Source organism: Maylandia zebra, linkage group LG3 (assembly GCF_041146795.1).
Source record: "Maylandia zebra isolate NMK-2024a linkage group LG3, Mzebra_GT3a, whole genome shotgun sequence".
Lineage (NCBI taxonomy): Eukaryota > Metazoa > Chordata > Actinopteri > Cichliformes > Cichlidae > Maylandia > Maylandia zebra.
In genome coordinates, this window is record NC_135169.1 from 46569160 (window position 1) to 46583137 (window position 13978).

At 39.5% G+C, this 13978-nt stretch overlaps 1 protein-coding gene and 1 long non-coding RNA gene across 2 annotated transcripts; both read left to right on the forward strand.

Annotated features, from left to right (window-relative positions):
- The first annotated feature begins 611 nt into the window (after nt 1–611).
- On the forward strand, nt 612–8072 carry LOC143416748 (uncharacterized). Its single transcript, XM_076882256.1, has 4 exons — nt 612–790; nt 1702–1730; nt 2270–4532; nt 7994–8072. Exons 3-4 carry the CDS (start codon nt 3070–3072, stop codon nt 8070–8072), a joined length of 1542 nt encoding a protein of 513 aa, XP_076738371.1. The 5' UTR covers nt 612–790; nt 1702–1730; nt 2270–3069.
- Nucleotides 8073–11478: 3406 nt separating this feature from the next.
- Nucleotides 11479–13679, forward strand: LOC112433969 (uncharacterized). The gene is made up of 3 exons (XR_003023799.2): nt 11479–12000; nt 12117–12220; nt 12323–13679. It is a non-coding gene; the product is annotated as an uncharacterized LOC112433969 (long non-coding RNA).
- The last annotated feature ends 299 nt before the right edge of the window (nt 13680–13978 follow it).

Below are 13978 nucleotides of genomic sequence, written 5' to 3' on the forward strand. Positions count from 1 at the left end.
TTTTCTACATCTCCCTGCATCTCTGTTTCATGTTTGTTTTTGCTTAGCCTTTTCCAGTTTAGGTTACTCTTAGGTGTTTTTTGTACACCACGTTCCTGTTTGTTTTGCCTTCGTGTTAATAAAGCTCGCTCTCTACTTAAGCAGTCTGCATCTTGGCTCCGTTAATAATTCAGACAAATAGTATGTCAGTAGTTAGTGTAGGCCAACTGAATAGAGCATTCTGATTGCCCTGCTAAATGCAAGCTGATTGTGTATTGGTGGACTTGTCTTCTGCACACAGGTTTTTCAGATCTGGAGTCAGTTGATGACTTTAAAATAATCTTTTCTGACTGGATAATTAAAGCTCACAGCATCTACCTGTCTGTAGTTAATTTCCCCACCTTTTAACTAACGTTTAACTAATCTAATCTCATTTAATGTTTCTGTTTATAGTCTGTATAGTTTATCTCCCCACGAATACACTCAAAGTAGTCTTAAAATAAAACCCACAAAACAGTTCAAGATTTAATACTTTTTATTTGCTCATTTAATGCCAGTTGCCCTGTTTTTCTGTATGTCACTCATTCGCTTATACTTGGGCAAAAAGTACCAATTTGTACACTAGTATAGTGTATTTTTTCCCTCTATCTCTCTATGTCTGTCACACACACAGACCAACACACAGACATGTATATGCTCATTAATGCTGTTCAAACTGATGCTCAAATTTCCAAGCACCACCTGAACGCCTCATCTGTTTTTAACCCATCACTGGACCAACTGTCGTCATTCCGCTTTGCTCTCTGCTGTGGTAAGTACAATACAATCAGTACTGCAGTGTTTTATTTTTATGATGGTAAAAATACGTTTGACATTTAAACTCACATATCAAGTCCAACAGAGTTCAAAGAATAAAGAAAGGAAAAAAAAAAAAGAATAACCTTCGCTATCATTTATACAGGTTTATGATGTTTTGCTGTTAGCAGCAGTGCTAACGCTAGCTTCAATGCTAATGCTAACGCCAGCTATAGTGCTAACACTAGCCTTAGCAATTGTTAACTGACAAAAAGAATATTCCTGTGATATCCCTGTGATATTTATTGGCGGTCACTGAGACAAAAGTAACAAATGAGCTTCATTATTGCCATTGTGGCTCAGTTTTAACAGTAAGAATGCTAACGCTAGCTGCAATGCTAACGCTAGCTGCAATGCTAACGCTAGCTGAAATGCTAACGCTAGCTTCAATGCTAATGCTAATGCCAGCTATAGTGCTAACACTAGCCTTAGCAATTGTTAACTGACAAAAAGAATATTCCTGTGATATCCCTGTGATATTTATTGGCAGTCACTGAGTCAAAAGTAACAAATGAGCTTTATTATTGCCATTGTGGCTCAGTTTTAACAGTAAGAATGCTAACGCTAGCTGCAATGCTAACGCTAGCTGCAATGCTAATGCTAGCTACAGTGCTAACATTAACTGAAGTGCTAATGCTAGCTGGAATGCTAAGGCTAGTAACAGTCTAACAGTCTTACATAAGTGGCAATACTTCAGGTAATTAGTTTGAATTATAAAATGGCTGCTGTGTCTTTTAGTGTGCTGTATTATTCTATAACCTGCTAATTATAAGTTCAGTGTATCATGTCGTGTGGGCTTTGTATTTCTGTTAGTCTGATAACACTGTACAGACAACTAACATATTATTTCTCCTCTTACACTTTCAGGAACTTGACTGACATCTGTGCTTTGCCTGGTAGGTGTGCACATACTGTAAGAGAAGCAGACCAAAATAAAAATAAAAAATCTGAATAATATAAACTGTAAAGTGATGGGTTCAAAGTTTTTGCTAGACCTTTTAAACACAATTTTATAACAAATACACACAAGTGCAGCTTAACAATTGGGCTAAATATTTTTTTTCGTATATTTTTGTAGTCACACTACATGTGATTAGTTAATGATTCACTCAATCATATTTGTATTTAAAAATATTATTGCTGAATTTAATTAAATATTTATTATTTTAAAAAGTGCCCAATTATGCAACTTTTTGCACATGGCAGCCGACAACAGTTTAGCTTGAATATTTAAAAATATTATTGCTGAATTTAATTAAATATTTATTATTTTAAAAAGTGCCCAATTATGCAACTTTTTGCACATGGCAGCCGACAACAGTTTAGCTTGAATATTTGTTTTGTCCTTTTTCAGTAGTCACAATTAGTTCATACAATTACCATGTGATATTATTTTAATAAAATTATTATATTTTTCTTGTTTTTTTGTTCACAGTGTGTAGAAGAAGAAGAACAAGGACCAGATCTCCAGTCTTCTCTCTCACATCCCAACCCCCCAACCCCTCTGTCCTCTGTCTTGCTCCACCTGTTGTCTCTGCCTTCTTTCCATCTGTATTTCACTCTGTGGTTTGTGAGAAATTTTGCCAAACCAACAATCCTTTTGCGGTTTGATTTCAAAGCCGTGTCTCTCCTGCTCTGTCTGTTCTCTCTGCTAAATTTTCTCTCTACCTGTTTTTCACTCTTGGCTTGCTGCTGAAAAACGCCAAGCCAACAAAACAATAAAGAGTGCATATTTTGCCTCAACCTATGAACAAACTGAACAAACAAAGAAAAATCTGCGGTTTGATTTCCAAGCCGTGTCTCTCCTGCTCTGCCTGTTCTCTCTTCTAAATTTTCTCTCTACCTGTTTTTCACTCTTGGCTTGCTGCTGAAAAACGCCAAGCCATTAAAGCAATAAGGAGTGCATATATTGCCTCTACCTGAGAACAAACAAAGAAAACTCTAATTCACGGTTTGATTGTGATTTCCCAGCCGTGTCTCTCCTGCTCTGCCTGTTCTCTCTTCTAAATTTTCTCTCTACCTGTTTTTCACTTTGCGCTTGCTGCTAAGTTGTGCCAAGCTAATAAAGAGAGTGCATAATATTCTCTTGACTGAAGAACAAACTGTCAAACGAAAGACAACTGTTTCTGACAAATAAAAACTGAAATATAAAGACAAAGAGAACATCTCCTGGTGTGTGCCACTCTTATTTTATAAACATATTTTCTAAAGCCTAAGAAACACAGGTGTGTGAAAATGCCAAGGAAGCAGAAAAAGTCACAAGCTGCAAAACAACGCTGGAAGAAGTTCCATGAGTTTCACAGTGTACCAATATGTGAACAGGCTGAGTTTGATTTTCCTCAGAGCTCTGCAGAAGACAGTGTGTCTACAAAGACCAATGCTGATGGTGTCAAACAGGCAGGTCAACATGTTCCTGCACATGTACAACAGGTATCTTATGCTGATGCTGTAAAGAGTGGACTGCAGCATGAATTTAATGAACAACATGAGGTGTCATGTGACCCACAGGTGGGTTATGCTGATTTTTTGAAAAGAGGCTGTCACAGTGATGTGGCAGGACCATCTCATGCAGAAAGAATGAACCTTGAAAATCAGCCATCTGTTACACAGGTCTGTGCATCTCACAGCCAGGCTCATCCCAAGTATGGAGACTCCAGAAACAAGCAGTGCACATGTAACTCACTCACATTTCTTGCATTCCTTCATGAGAATGTAAACATGACTACAGCTGACCTTAATCTGGTCTTGGATAAAGGTGATGTGATGTACAAAGAGGCCAAGAAAAGATTTCCTAAAAATATTCATTTGGCAACCGATGAGCTGCCAGACAAAGTTGATGCTCGCTGGTCTATGTATGATGTCGACATGACACAGCCTTCCCGGTATGGGACATTTGAAGAACCTCCAGAGGAAGCAGTAGATACCTTTCTCAGCTTAGAAGCAGGACTGAGCTGCCTGTTGTCAGATGTGCAGTATGCCTTACTGATTATGAGTGGATTGTGTATAGCAGTGTTCAGATCCACATCAAGCAAATATGGTTTCTTTGATCCACACTCCAGAACACCCAGTGGTCTTCCTCTACTACTACAGTCACGTAATCGTGGTACAGCAGTGATGCTGAAATTCACACTCCTCAGTGACATGATTAAGAGGATCCAAGATTCTTATGAAATGATGGAGATATCACCTTCTTGTAACTATGAGCTGAAGCCTGTGCAGTTCTACAGTATGAGCACAGTCAACCTGAGTGATACTATCACAGACACAGTCTGCAGACCAACAGCTGCCACTGCTGTGGCACCTACTCACTCTGATGCAACTGTTGATGAAGCAAACCCCTCTTCTCCAAGGAGAAACACAACCACTGATCTGACTGAGAACATCTTTTGTCAAATGGTGAAACAAAAAGAAGACCAAATGACTCAGTTCACATCATATGAAGATCAGAATGAACCTCCTAATATACCCACTGAACAACTATGCAGTGAATTAAGTTTCCTTCCATCAAGTGATGCTTTTTCATGTCAATCAAATGCTGCCATAACAAATGTTGCTGCCTGTGACCTTTCTGATATAGTTTTACAAAAACTGAAAAAAGTTAATAAACAACAAAGGAACAAAATGAAAAGAAGATTAATGGCATCAGAGAAACCCAGAAATAAGAGAAAAGAAAACCAAAAAAGGAAAGAACAACAAAAGTATGCTTCAAATAAAAATTACAAAGAAAAGAAAAAATCTTGCACAAGCGAGGCATATAAAAACAATCCTGAAGTCAGACAGAAAAGACAACAGTATATGAAAAGACGTTACTGTGAAAATGATGAATTCAGAAAGAAACAAAAACAATATGTTAAAAAACGTTTTTCTGAGAATGCTACAGTTAGAAAGAAACAACAACAATATATTAAAAGACGCTACTGTGAGAACGATGAATTCAGAAAGAAACAACAACAATATATTAAAAGACGCTACTGTGAGAACGATGAATTCAGAAAGAAACAACAACAATATATTAAAAGACGCTACTGTGAGAACGATGAATTCAGAAAGAAACAACAACAATATATTAAAAGACGCTACTGTGACAATGCTGAATTTAGACAAAAACAAAAAAACTATATCACTAAAAGGTATCAAGAAAACCCTGAATTCAGAGAGAGACAGAGATCTCGAGTGACTCAGCGTTATGCACGTGATGACGCATTCAGAGTAAGACACAGACAACTAATGAAACAACTAATGCGAGACAGGTATCAAAGTAATCTTGCCTTCAGGATTATGCACAATATGAGATGTGCAATGAAAATAAAAAGGAAATACAGATGGGTGAACAGACAAACCCAAGAGAGTGACAACAGTGTGATTAACGAGGCCATATCTGTGTTCAAATCACAAATCAAAGCTGGACCATCATACCCATGTACTGTATGCTTCAAGGCTTCATTTCCAAACCAAGTACGACCCTGCAGAAGGTCAAATTATGTCAAAAACCCACATGTGGTTGCAACATGTTTGACAGGAAAGTTTGTTCATGTTTGTGATGAAAACTGCAGAAATGAGCAGTGCAATGTTCCCGATGAGAGAAAGAGAGAGTGGATTTGTCACACTTGCCACGATCATCTTAAAAATGGATCCATGCCAGCACTTGCTGTTGCCAATAAACTGGATCTTGCTGATACTCCACCTGAACTGTCTGATCTCAACATACTGGAGAGACATCTCATAGCCAAGTGCATACCATTTGCCAAGATCATTCCTCTTCCCAAAGGCAGACAAAGAGCAATTAGAGGAAATGTGGTCTGTGTCCCATCAGAGGTACAGGAAACTGTTGAAACACTACCTCGATTGAGAATTAATTCTCAGGTCATGAGAGTAAAATTGAAGAGACGCTTGTCTTACAAAGGTCATCAGCTGTTTCAGACTGTAAGCTGGTCTAAACTTGTGCAAGCACTGCATAAACTCAAGCAGATTCATCCACAGTATAAGGATGTGAGCATCAGAGATGATGCTGAGCTGTGTGATCCAACACTTCCTGATGAAGATGATGATGATGATGAAAACATGAATGAGGACGATTATGATGAGGCTGATTTAATGGAAATTGACAGCTGTGAGAAAAATGCACTGAGTGAAGCACAAAATAAAAATGAACAGGATATTGACATGTTACCCTGTGATGGTGAACAATCACATGAACAGATGAGAGATGATTCAGAGCAAGAAGATGGACTGACTAATGGTGGTTTTGCACTCGAGTCCTGTTTGCAGCCCCCTGATGTGGCTGAGGAGATATTATGTTTCAGTGAAGGAATCTACTCTGTTGCTCCTGCAGAGAGAAACAATCCAATAAGTTTTTTCAAAACACCTAAACTGGAGGCCATGGCCTTCCCTGTGCAGTTTCCTACAGGCCAAAACACACTTGATGAAAGAAGGCTGATCAAAGTATCCCCCAGTGGGTATTTCAAATCAAGACTTTTCTGCATTGATGATCGTTTTGCCAAAGACACAAACTATTTATTCTTTGCACAGTTTGTGACTGAAATACACTTGGCTACATCCAGCATGACAGTACAGTTAAGGAAGGCAAAGCCTCTGACCAGAGATGGTAGAAAAATAACCTCAGGCATGTTACAAGATAAACATGAGGTGGAGAAACTGGTGCGAAATAAAGATGCAGTGAGATTCATGCAGCCTCTGAGAGGAACCCCAGCCTATTGGGAGAAAACAACAAGAGATCTTTTTGCCATGATCAGACAGTTGGGAACTCCCACGTTCTTTTGCACATTTTCAGCTGCTGAAATGCGCTGGCCTGAAGTGATCGAGGCAATAACGAGGCAGCAAGGTGAACAAGTGAATTTTGAAGGACTCGACTGGTCAGCAAAGTGTGACATCCTGAGAAGCAATCCTGTCACAACAATGCGCATGTTTGACAAGAGAGTTGAAGCATTATTCAGAGATTTACTCTTATCTCCCGCAGAGCCACTTGGCAAAGTCATTGACTACTTTTACAGAGTTGAGTTTCAGCACAGAGGAAGCCCACACATACACTGCCTCCTGTGGGTAGAAGGTGCTCCTGTGTTTGAGGAGGATGATGAGCAAACTGTTCTTGATTTTATAAACAAATACATCACAGCTCAGCTGCCTGATCCACATAAACAACCTGAATTGTACAAAAAAGTAACAGAAGTGCAAAAACACAGTAAGAACCACACAAAGACGTGCTTTAGGAGTTTAAGCTCCGGGTGCCGTTTTGGTTTTCCCAAACCACCCTGCAATGAGACAATGATCACAAGACCCAGTGAGGATGATGCACTGGAAGTAGAAACGGCAAAGAACAAGCTCAGACCACTGAACCAGCTGCTAAATGAACCTGAAACTGCTTCCATGAGTTTAGAGCAGCTCTTGGAAAGATGCAAGTTGACACATGCAGAATATGAGAGATACCTGAATAAAATGAACATGAGGAGTACGATCATACTAAAGCGTGATCCAAAAGACTCTTGGATAAACGGCTATAATCCACATCTGCTTGAAGCCTGGAACAGTAATATCGACATAAGCTTTGTTTTAGATGCTTTTGGTGCTGCAAATTATTTAATGAAATATATATCAAAAAAAGAGGGCGGGCTATCTGAGTACCTGAAAACTGTCATTGAGAACTCCCATAAGGACAGTGTAAATGAGTGCGATGAAATGAGAGCCGTCATGCAGGCATATTCAAAGAAGCGAGAGATCAGTGCACAGGAGTGTGTTGCTCGTGCATGTGGTCTTCACATGAAGCAATGCTCACGTGCTGTAATATTCATTCCAACTGATGATAATCCTGTGAAAATGAGTCGTCCCCTGTCAGTTCTGGACAACACAACACCTGAGTCTTCCAATGTTTGGATGACATCTTTGAATGACAAATACAAAGCCAGACCTGAAACACCAGAGTATGAGGAGATGTGCATGGCAGACTTTGCTGCTACTTGCAGGATTGTCTATGGCCAACAGAAAAAAGGTAAAGATGTTTTGCCCCTTCTCAATGAGATGGGGTTTGTGCAAAGGCGCAAAAACAATAAGCCTGCTATCATCAGATTTCACCGCTGCTCACAAGAAAAACATCCAGAGCAATATTACGGAAGACTGCTTAAACTGTACCTTCCTCATCGTTCAGACCACGAACTGAAAACACCATCGTTGCCAACCTATCAGGCTTTCTATGGTGCTGGCTGTGTACAGCTGCCAGGTACTGACCGTCTTGAGTACGTGCAACACATTGTCAAAAGAAACAGAGAAAAATATGAGAAAAACAGTGAGGAGATCGAGAGCGCTGTTGAGGAATATGAGCAGAACAGAGGTGTGACTGACGAATGGTGTAATCTGGCACCTGAATCAGATCTCGTAAGGTTGCCACTTGTCGAACAAGAAAGAGAGCGAGACAATGAAAATGAACAGGAAGATGTGCCCGACTACAGCCGTCAGGCTGATGCTTCAACAGAAGTCAGAGCCATCAGGGAACCCCCTGCTATTGATCCCACATTGTTACGTCAGATGTTTCAAAATCTGAATAAGAAGCAAGCCTGCATATTTTATGCAGTTAGAGACTGGTGCATTAAAAGAGTCTGTGCTCTAAATCCAGAGCAGTTTTTCTTTTATATTAATGGTGGTGCTGGAACAGGAAAATCACATCTAATCAAATGCATCTACTCAGAAGCATCTAAGATACTGAGCAAAGTGCCCAGATATGCAGACGACGTTGACATATCAAAACCCACCGTCCTGTTAACTGCTTTCACTGGGACTGCAGCTTTTAACATTTCTGGAACAACACTGCATTCTCTTCTCAAGCTGCCTAGAAGCTTAAAACCTCCCATTCAGGGACTTGGCAATCAGCTGGATGAAGTCAGATCAGAACTTTTGAATGCTGAAATAATCGTCATTGACGAAGTGTCTATGGTGTCAAGACATCTGTTTGCATATGTAGATGCAAGACTCAAACAGATCAAAGGGACTCGGAGACCCTTTGGAGGCATGTCAGTCATTGCTGTCGGAGACTTCTATCAGCTACCCCCAGTGCGACAGTCTAAACCTCTCTGTGTGCACGACCCGTCTGAGATCGACCTGTGGCGGGAGCATTTTCAGATGATCACTCTGACTGAGATTATGCGTCAGAAAGATGATGTTGTCTTTGCTGAGATGCTGAACAGAATTCGTGTAAAAGGAAAGTTGGATGAGCTTTGCGAAGCAGATAGAAATTTGTTGTTACAGGCCATAACTGAACCAGCCCATTGTCCGACTGATGCATTGCACATTTTTGCAACTAATAAAGAAGTGGATGCACACAACTCTTCAACACTGGCTCTGCTCCACACTCATATCATTGACATCCATGCAGATGATTATAGAAAAGATCCTAGAACTGGCAGAATGGCACTTCAAGACAGACCATTGAAAGGAGGTAAAAACGAGTTACCAGACACACTGAAAGTTGCAGAAGGAGCTCGTGTCATGCTCACCAGAAACATTGACATACAAAATGGTTTGGTTAATGGAGCTTTTGGAATACTACTTAGAGTAGTTTACTCTGAAAATGACCAACACATCATCAAGCTTGGACTTAAAATGGATAATGAGACATCTGGAAAGAATAACCGCACACCAGCAGACGATATGGTGTACATTGAGAGAGCAGAGGAGAATCTGAAGCAGAAAGGAGTGGTACGAAGACAGTTCCCAGTGAAGCTGGCCTTTGCATGTACAATACATAAGGTACAGGGTATGACAACTACATCAGCTGTTGTCTCTCTTAAGAGCATTTTTGAGCCCGGCATGGCCTACGTAGCTGTCAGTAGAGTGACGTCTCTCAGTGGACTGTATCTTCTTGATATGGAGGAGAAAAAAATATTCACCAACCCAGAAATCACTGCAGCGCTTGAGAACATGAGACAAGCCAACCTTGATGACATGATGCCTCTTCTACACGTGAGGCAAACACTGAGCAGGTCAGAGGTTTTCACCATTGTTCATCATAATACAGAGGGACTGCCAGCTCACATTAATGACATCAAAAGTCACCATGAATTGTGTCTAGCAGATGTTTTGTGCCTAACAGAAACACACCTGCGGGGCTCTTTTGTCGCAGAGAGTCTCCACTTGGAAAATTACAATTTGTTCAAACGCAACAGACACCTGTCCTACACAAACTTTCCCCAGATGGCAAACAGAAGTGGTGGTGGAGTTGCTGTTTATGTGAAAAGTGACATTCAAGTGCATGAAAAACAGTACATCCATAATGTAACTGACCTTGAATTTCTGGCTTTAAAGGTTGAAGCACCAGTCAGTGCTCTGATTGCAGTTGTATACAGACCTCCAGACTACACTCTGAGGCCATTCCTGAAAAACCTGGTAAGCCTATTAGACTCATTGGAGATCATGGACTGTCATCCCATCATAGTTTGTGGTGATTTTAATGAGAATGTTTTATCCAGTGCAAACAAACCAATCCTGGAGCTGTTTGAGTCTAGGGGATACGCACAGGTCATCACTGCCCCTACCACAGAGAAGAACACACTGCTTGACCTAATTTTCATTTCTCAGTCAGATCGATGTCTCCATTCTGGAGTCATGAAGACATACCATAGTTACCATGACCCAGTATACTGTGTATTGTCCTGTGATGATTCATGATCTAGATCTTTGAATACAGTAAGTAATTTCTATATTTTTGAATGACTTAAGAAAGTAGAGCGATGCTTGAACTCCAGAAAGAAGTCCAGACGCTTTTCTTTGCAAGCTCCTTTGACTACGATGACCTGGATGACTGAGAACCTTCACAGACATAAAGTAGAGCGATATTTAAAAGTTGACGCCCTGCATTGCAGTATAATGTTTGAATTGTTTACATAAAATACAATTACATGAATTAAGTAATGATATCAGTAAAAGATGACAATTTTATTTATTACAGAAAATCTAAAATTCACTAACAGTAACCTATAAATGTCAGAAAAATCAAATATAGCAGTTTAAAATGAATAGTGTAGGCATATCCTCTCTGCAGCCAGGCTTCAACATCCTGCCAGGCTGCCCCAGTCTCACTGTGGCTGGGAGGGAGGGAGGGTGGACCAGAGGATTGCCTACACAACACATAAATGTTCAACAGCTTCTTCATTGTTTCTGAGAGAACAATAATGACTAAAGGTTGCTTTTTAAAAAAACAAACAAACAAACAAACAAACAAAACCTAATTACAGCAATAATGACAGTTAAGCCACTTTATGTGTGCCTCTATTTTGAAATACTATTTACAAAAATGTTATTATTTTGGTTTGTTATAAACTTTAAACTTTTTCAAAAGTATACGATTATATTTTTGGACCAATTTTACTATGAAACATAAATTTTTATGAGCTTTTATCATGTTTCTGGCCAGTGCAATCATCAGGGTGGGTCTGGGTTGATAACTGCACATTTCTGGCCAGAAATGTTTCAGCAGTGCTACATATGTAGTGCATATGTTACACTTGCTTTCTGTTACCAGCTGATACCCTACATTTGTATAGACATTGGATGGTGTGAGGTTGGGGAGTTGAGTGGGAGGGGGGGGGGAGGGTACGGTGGGAGTTGAGGGGGGGGGGTTTCCTTTCCTGTTAGGTTTCCTTTTTTTTTCTTTTTTTTTTTTTAAGCAAGACACAGTCCTCCTGTGTCTTCTCCAAGCTTCACATGTAAAATCCAACAATGTGAAGCACATAGCAGCCAGAAACTGTAATGCCACAGATCAGAGAAACTTCATCATCACCATCTTCATCGCCGTACGATCAGAGCGTGAGACTTCACATCTGGAGCACAGGAGACATTCTGTGATAAGTCCTCCTTCTAGCTTGTCCCACAAGCAGCCGGTGAGATTTACTCACAACAAAAAGGGTTAATGACATAATTTCCATGAAAACATGTATTCATTCTTTGTAAAGTGTTTAAATTGTGTTTTCACTTGACCTTAGGAGTGTTAGAGTGTATTGTAATGTCTGTACTCAGGTGTTTCCCTCTGTGATCCATCCCCTTCAGAGCTGAGACACTCAGGACTGAACAGACGGCACAGTTTCTGTGACTGAGCCTCCAAAACACCTTCTTTGAAACCACTCATGATAGAAGGGCTTCATATTTGCAGCAGCACTACTACAGGTATTCAGTTTATTACAGGATGTGTTTGTTTCTTAGGACCAGCTCTGAGTGCACACTACCTAACATATACACCTTTCTGTTCATTACAAACCCACTACTCTGGATCATATGGCTAGTTGGCAGGAATGTTGCTGCAGGAAAACATCCCTGGAGATCACCATCATTGTCAGACTGACTGTGCCTCCTCTGTGCAGTGTCAAGATCCTCCCTAAATGAGTGTGTAAGTTAACATTTTCATTATTTTATTCCCTTTGACAAGACAAGTATCACTGATATTTACATTTACAACTACATATTCCTGTTTTCTGCTCTTCTTTTAAAGTCCTCAGCTATCCTGCTTCTGTGCTGCTTGCCACACATCAAACTGTGGCCGGATGACAGGGAGGATCCACTCTGAAGTCACTGGACATGATGAGGATCATATGGGACTTTATAGTTTCACAGAAACGATGTGCTCTGTGATTACAGGTTTTAAATGGACATAATGACTGCCTCTCTCTGATCAACAGGCTAAAGGATTGTTGTCATTGTTAGTGCTCTGTACAATGTATGCTTATTTAGTATTTCATCACAGAGCAAACCTTTTTTTCTTTAACATATTTTTATTTTTTTATTTGTGGGGATAGGTTAATTGATTAATCCAAATTGTCACTAGGTGTGAATGTGCGAGTGAATGTGAGTGTGAATGGTTGTCTGTCCCTGTGTGTTGGCCCTGTGACAGACTGGCGACCTGTCCAGGGTGTACCCCGCCTTTCGCCCTATGACAGCTGGGATAGGCTCCAGCGCCCCCCGCGACCCTGGAAAGGATAAGCGGAAGCGAATGGATGGATGGATGGATATTTTTATTTTGTTCTAATGTTGAATTAACTGTGGGGATTTTTTTTAAGTGGGCACTCGGGATGTCATATGACCAGAAATGTGGTAACTGGAATTCAACAGTATGGAAGAAAAAATCTGCTAAGAACAAAACACACACAAAACCCCCCAAGAAAATTCAAATTCATTCCATGTAATCCAATCTAAAACATTTTAAACTGCTGAACATCAACACAAACAGCGTTAAAAAACAGTGTTAACAGAATGATTATGATGATTTTGTACCAAAGTTTCAGGTCACATGGCACACCTAGTGTGTAGTGTGGGGTATCAGCTGGTAAGTATAGTTTTTTTTTTTTCATATTTGTGTCCTTAGAGTTCAGATAGATAAAGCCTTGTGTATAATAATTAGTCATAACCACAACTCAAAGTCAGGGACTAACTAATTTTGGGACTTTGTGTCTGAGCCCAGGTTAAAACAATGTGTAAAAAAGCATTTAGTGGCATGGCTGAACAATGCTGTATTGATACTTATTTATCCATGTTCACAAAAAGGACTGTGTTTATTTGATTATTTGCATGTGTTAAACTGTGTCACCACCTTACGCTTTCATTTGACTTTACTCAAAAATCTCTATACAGTTCTCTTTTACCACTGTGTGGACTCTGTTTACATTAAAACATAAAGAAGAATGAGTAATAAAAAGATGTGTAGACAGATTAAGTAGGACGATAGAAACAGCTGTTCAGCCATGTTCTAAGAAACCAACACAATTTAAAGGTTCAGGATTGTGGTTTTAAAAGTTGAATTTTCATGTATTTCATATCTTGCTTATTATTTTTTATTTAGTTATTTAATTTAGTTATTTTTATTTATTAGTGTGAATGCTTGAAAAGCATTCACAGTATTGTTCTTCTAATCTTTATTAGTGTGAATGCTTGAAAAGCATTCACAGTATTGTTCTTCTAATCTTTATTCTTATTAGTGTGAATGCTTGAAAAGCATTCACAGTATTGTTATTCGAATCTTTATTATTATTAGTGTGAATGCTTGAAAAGCATTCACAGTATTGTTCTTCTAATCTTTATTATTATATTTTATCTATTCCGTACGTTTTTTGAAAGCCTACTCCTTCAAAACCGTTCAACTTAGAAAAACCAT

Coding starts and splice junctions, on each gene's coding strand:
- LOC143416748 (XM_076882256.1), top strand. CDS start 3,070: ATGCCAAGGAAGCAGAAAAAGTCACAAGCTGCAAAACAACGCTGGAAG. Junction 4,533..7,993: donor AAAAGGAAAGAACAACAAAA/GTATGCTTCAAA, acceptor CTCATCGTTCAG/ACCACGAACTGAAAACACCA.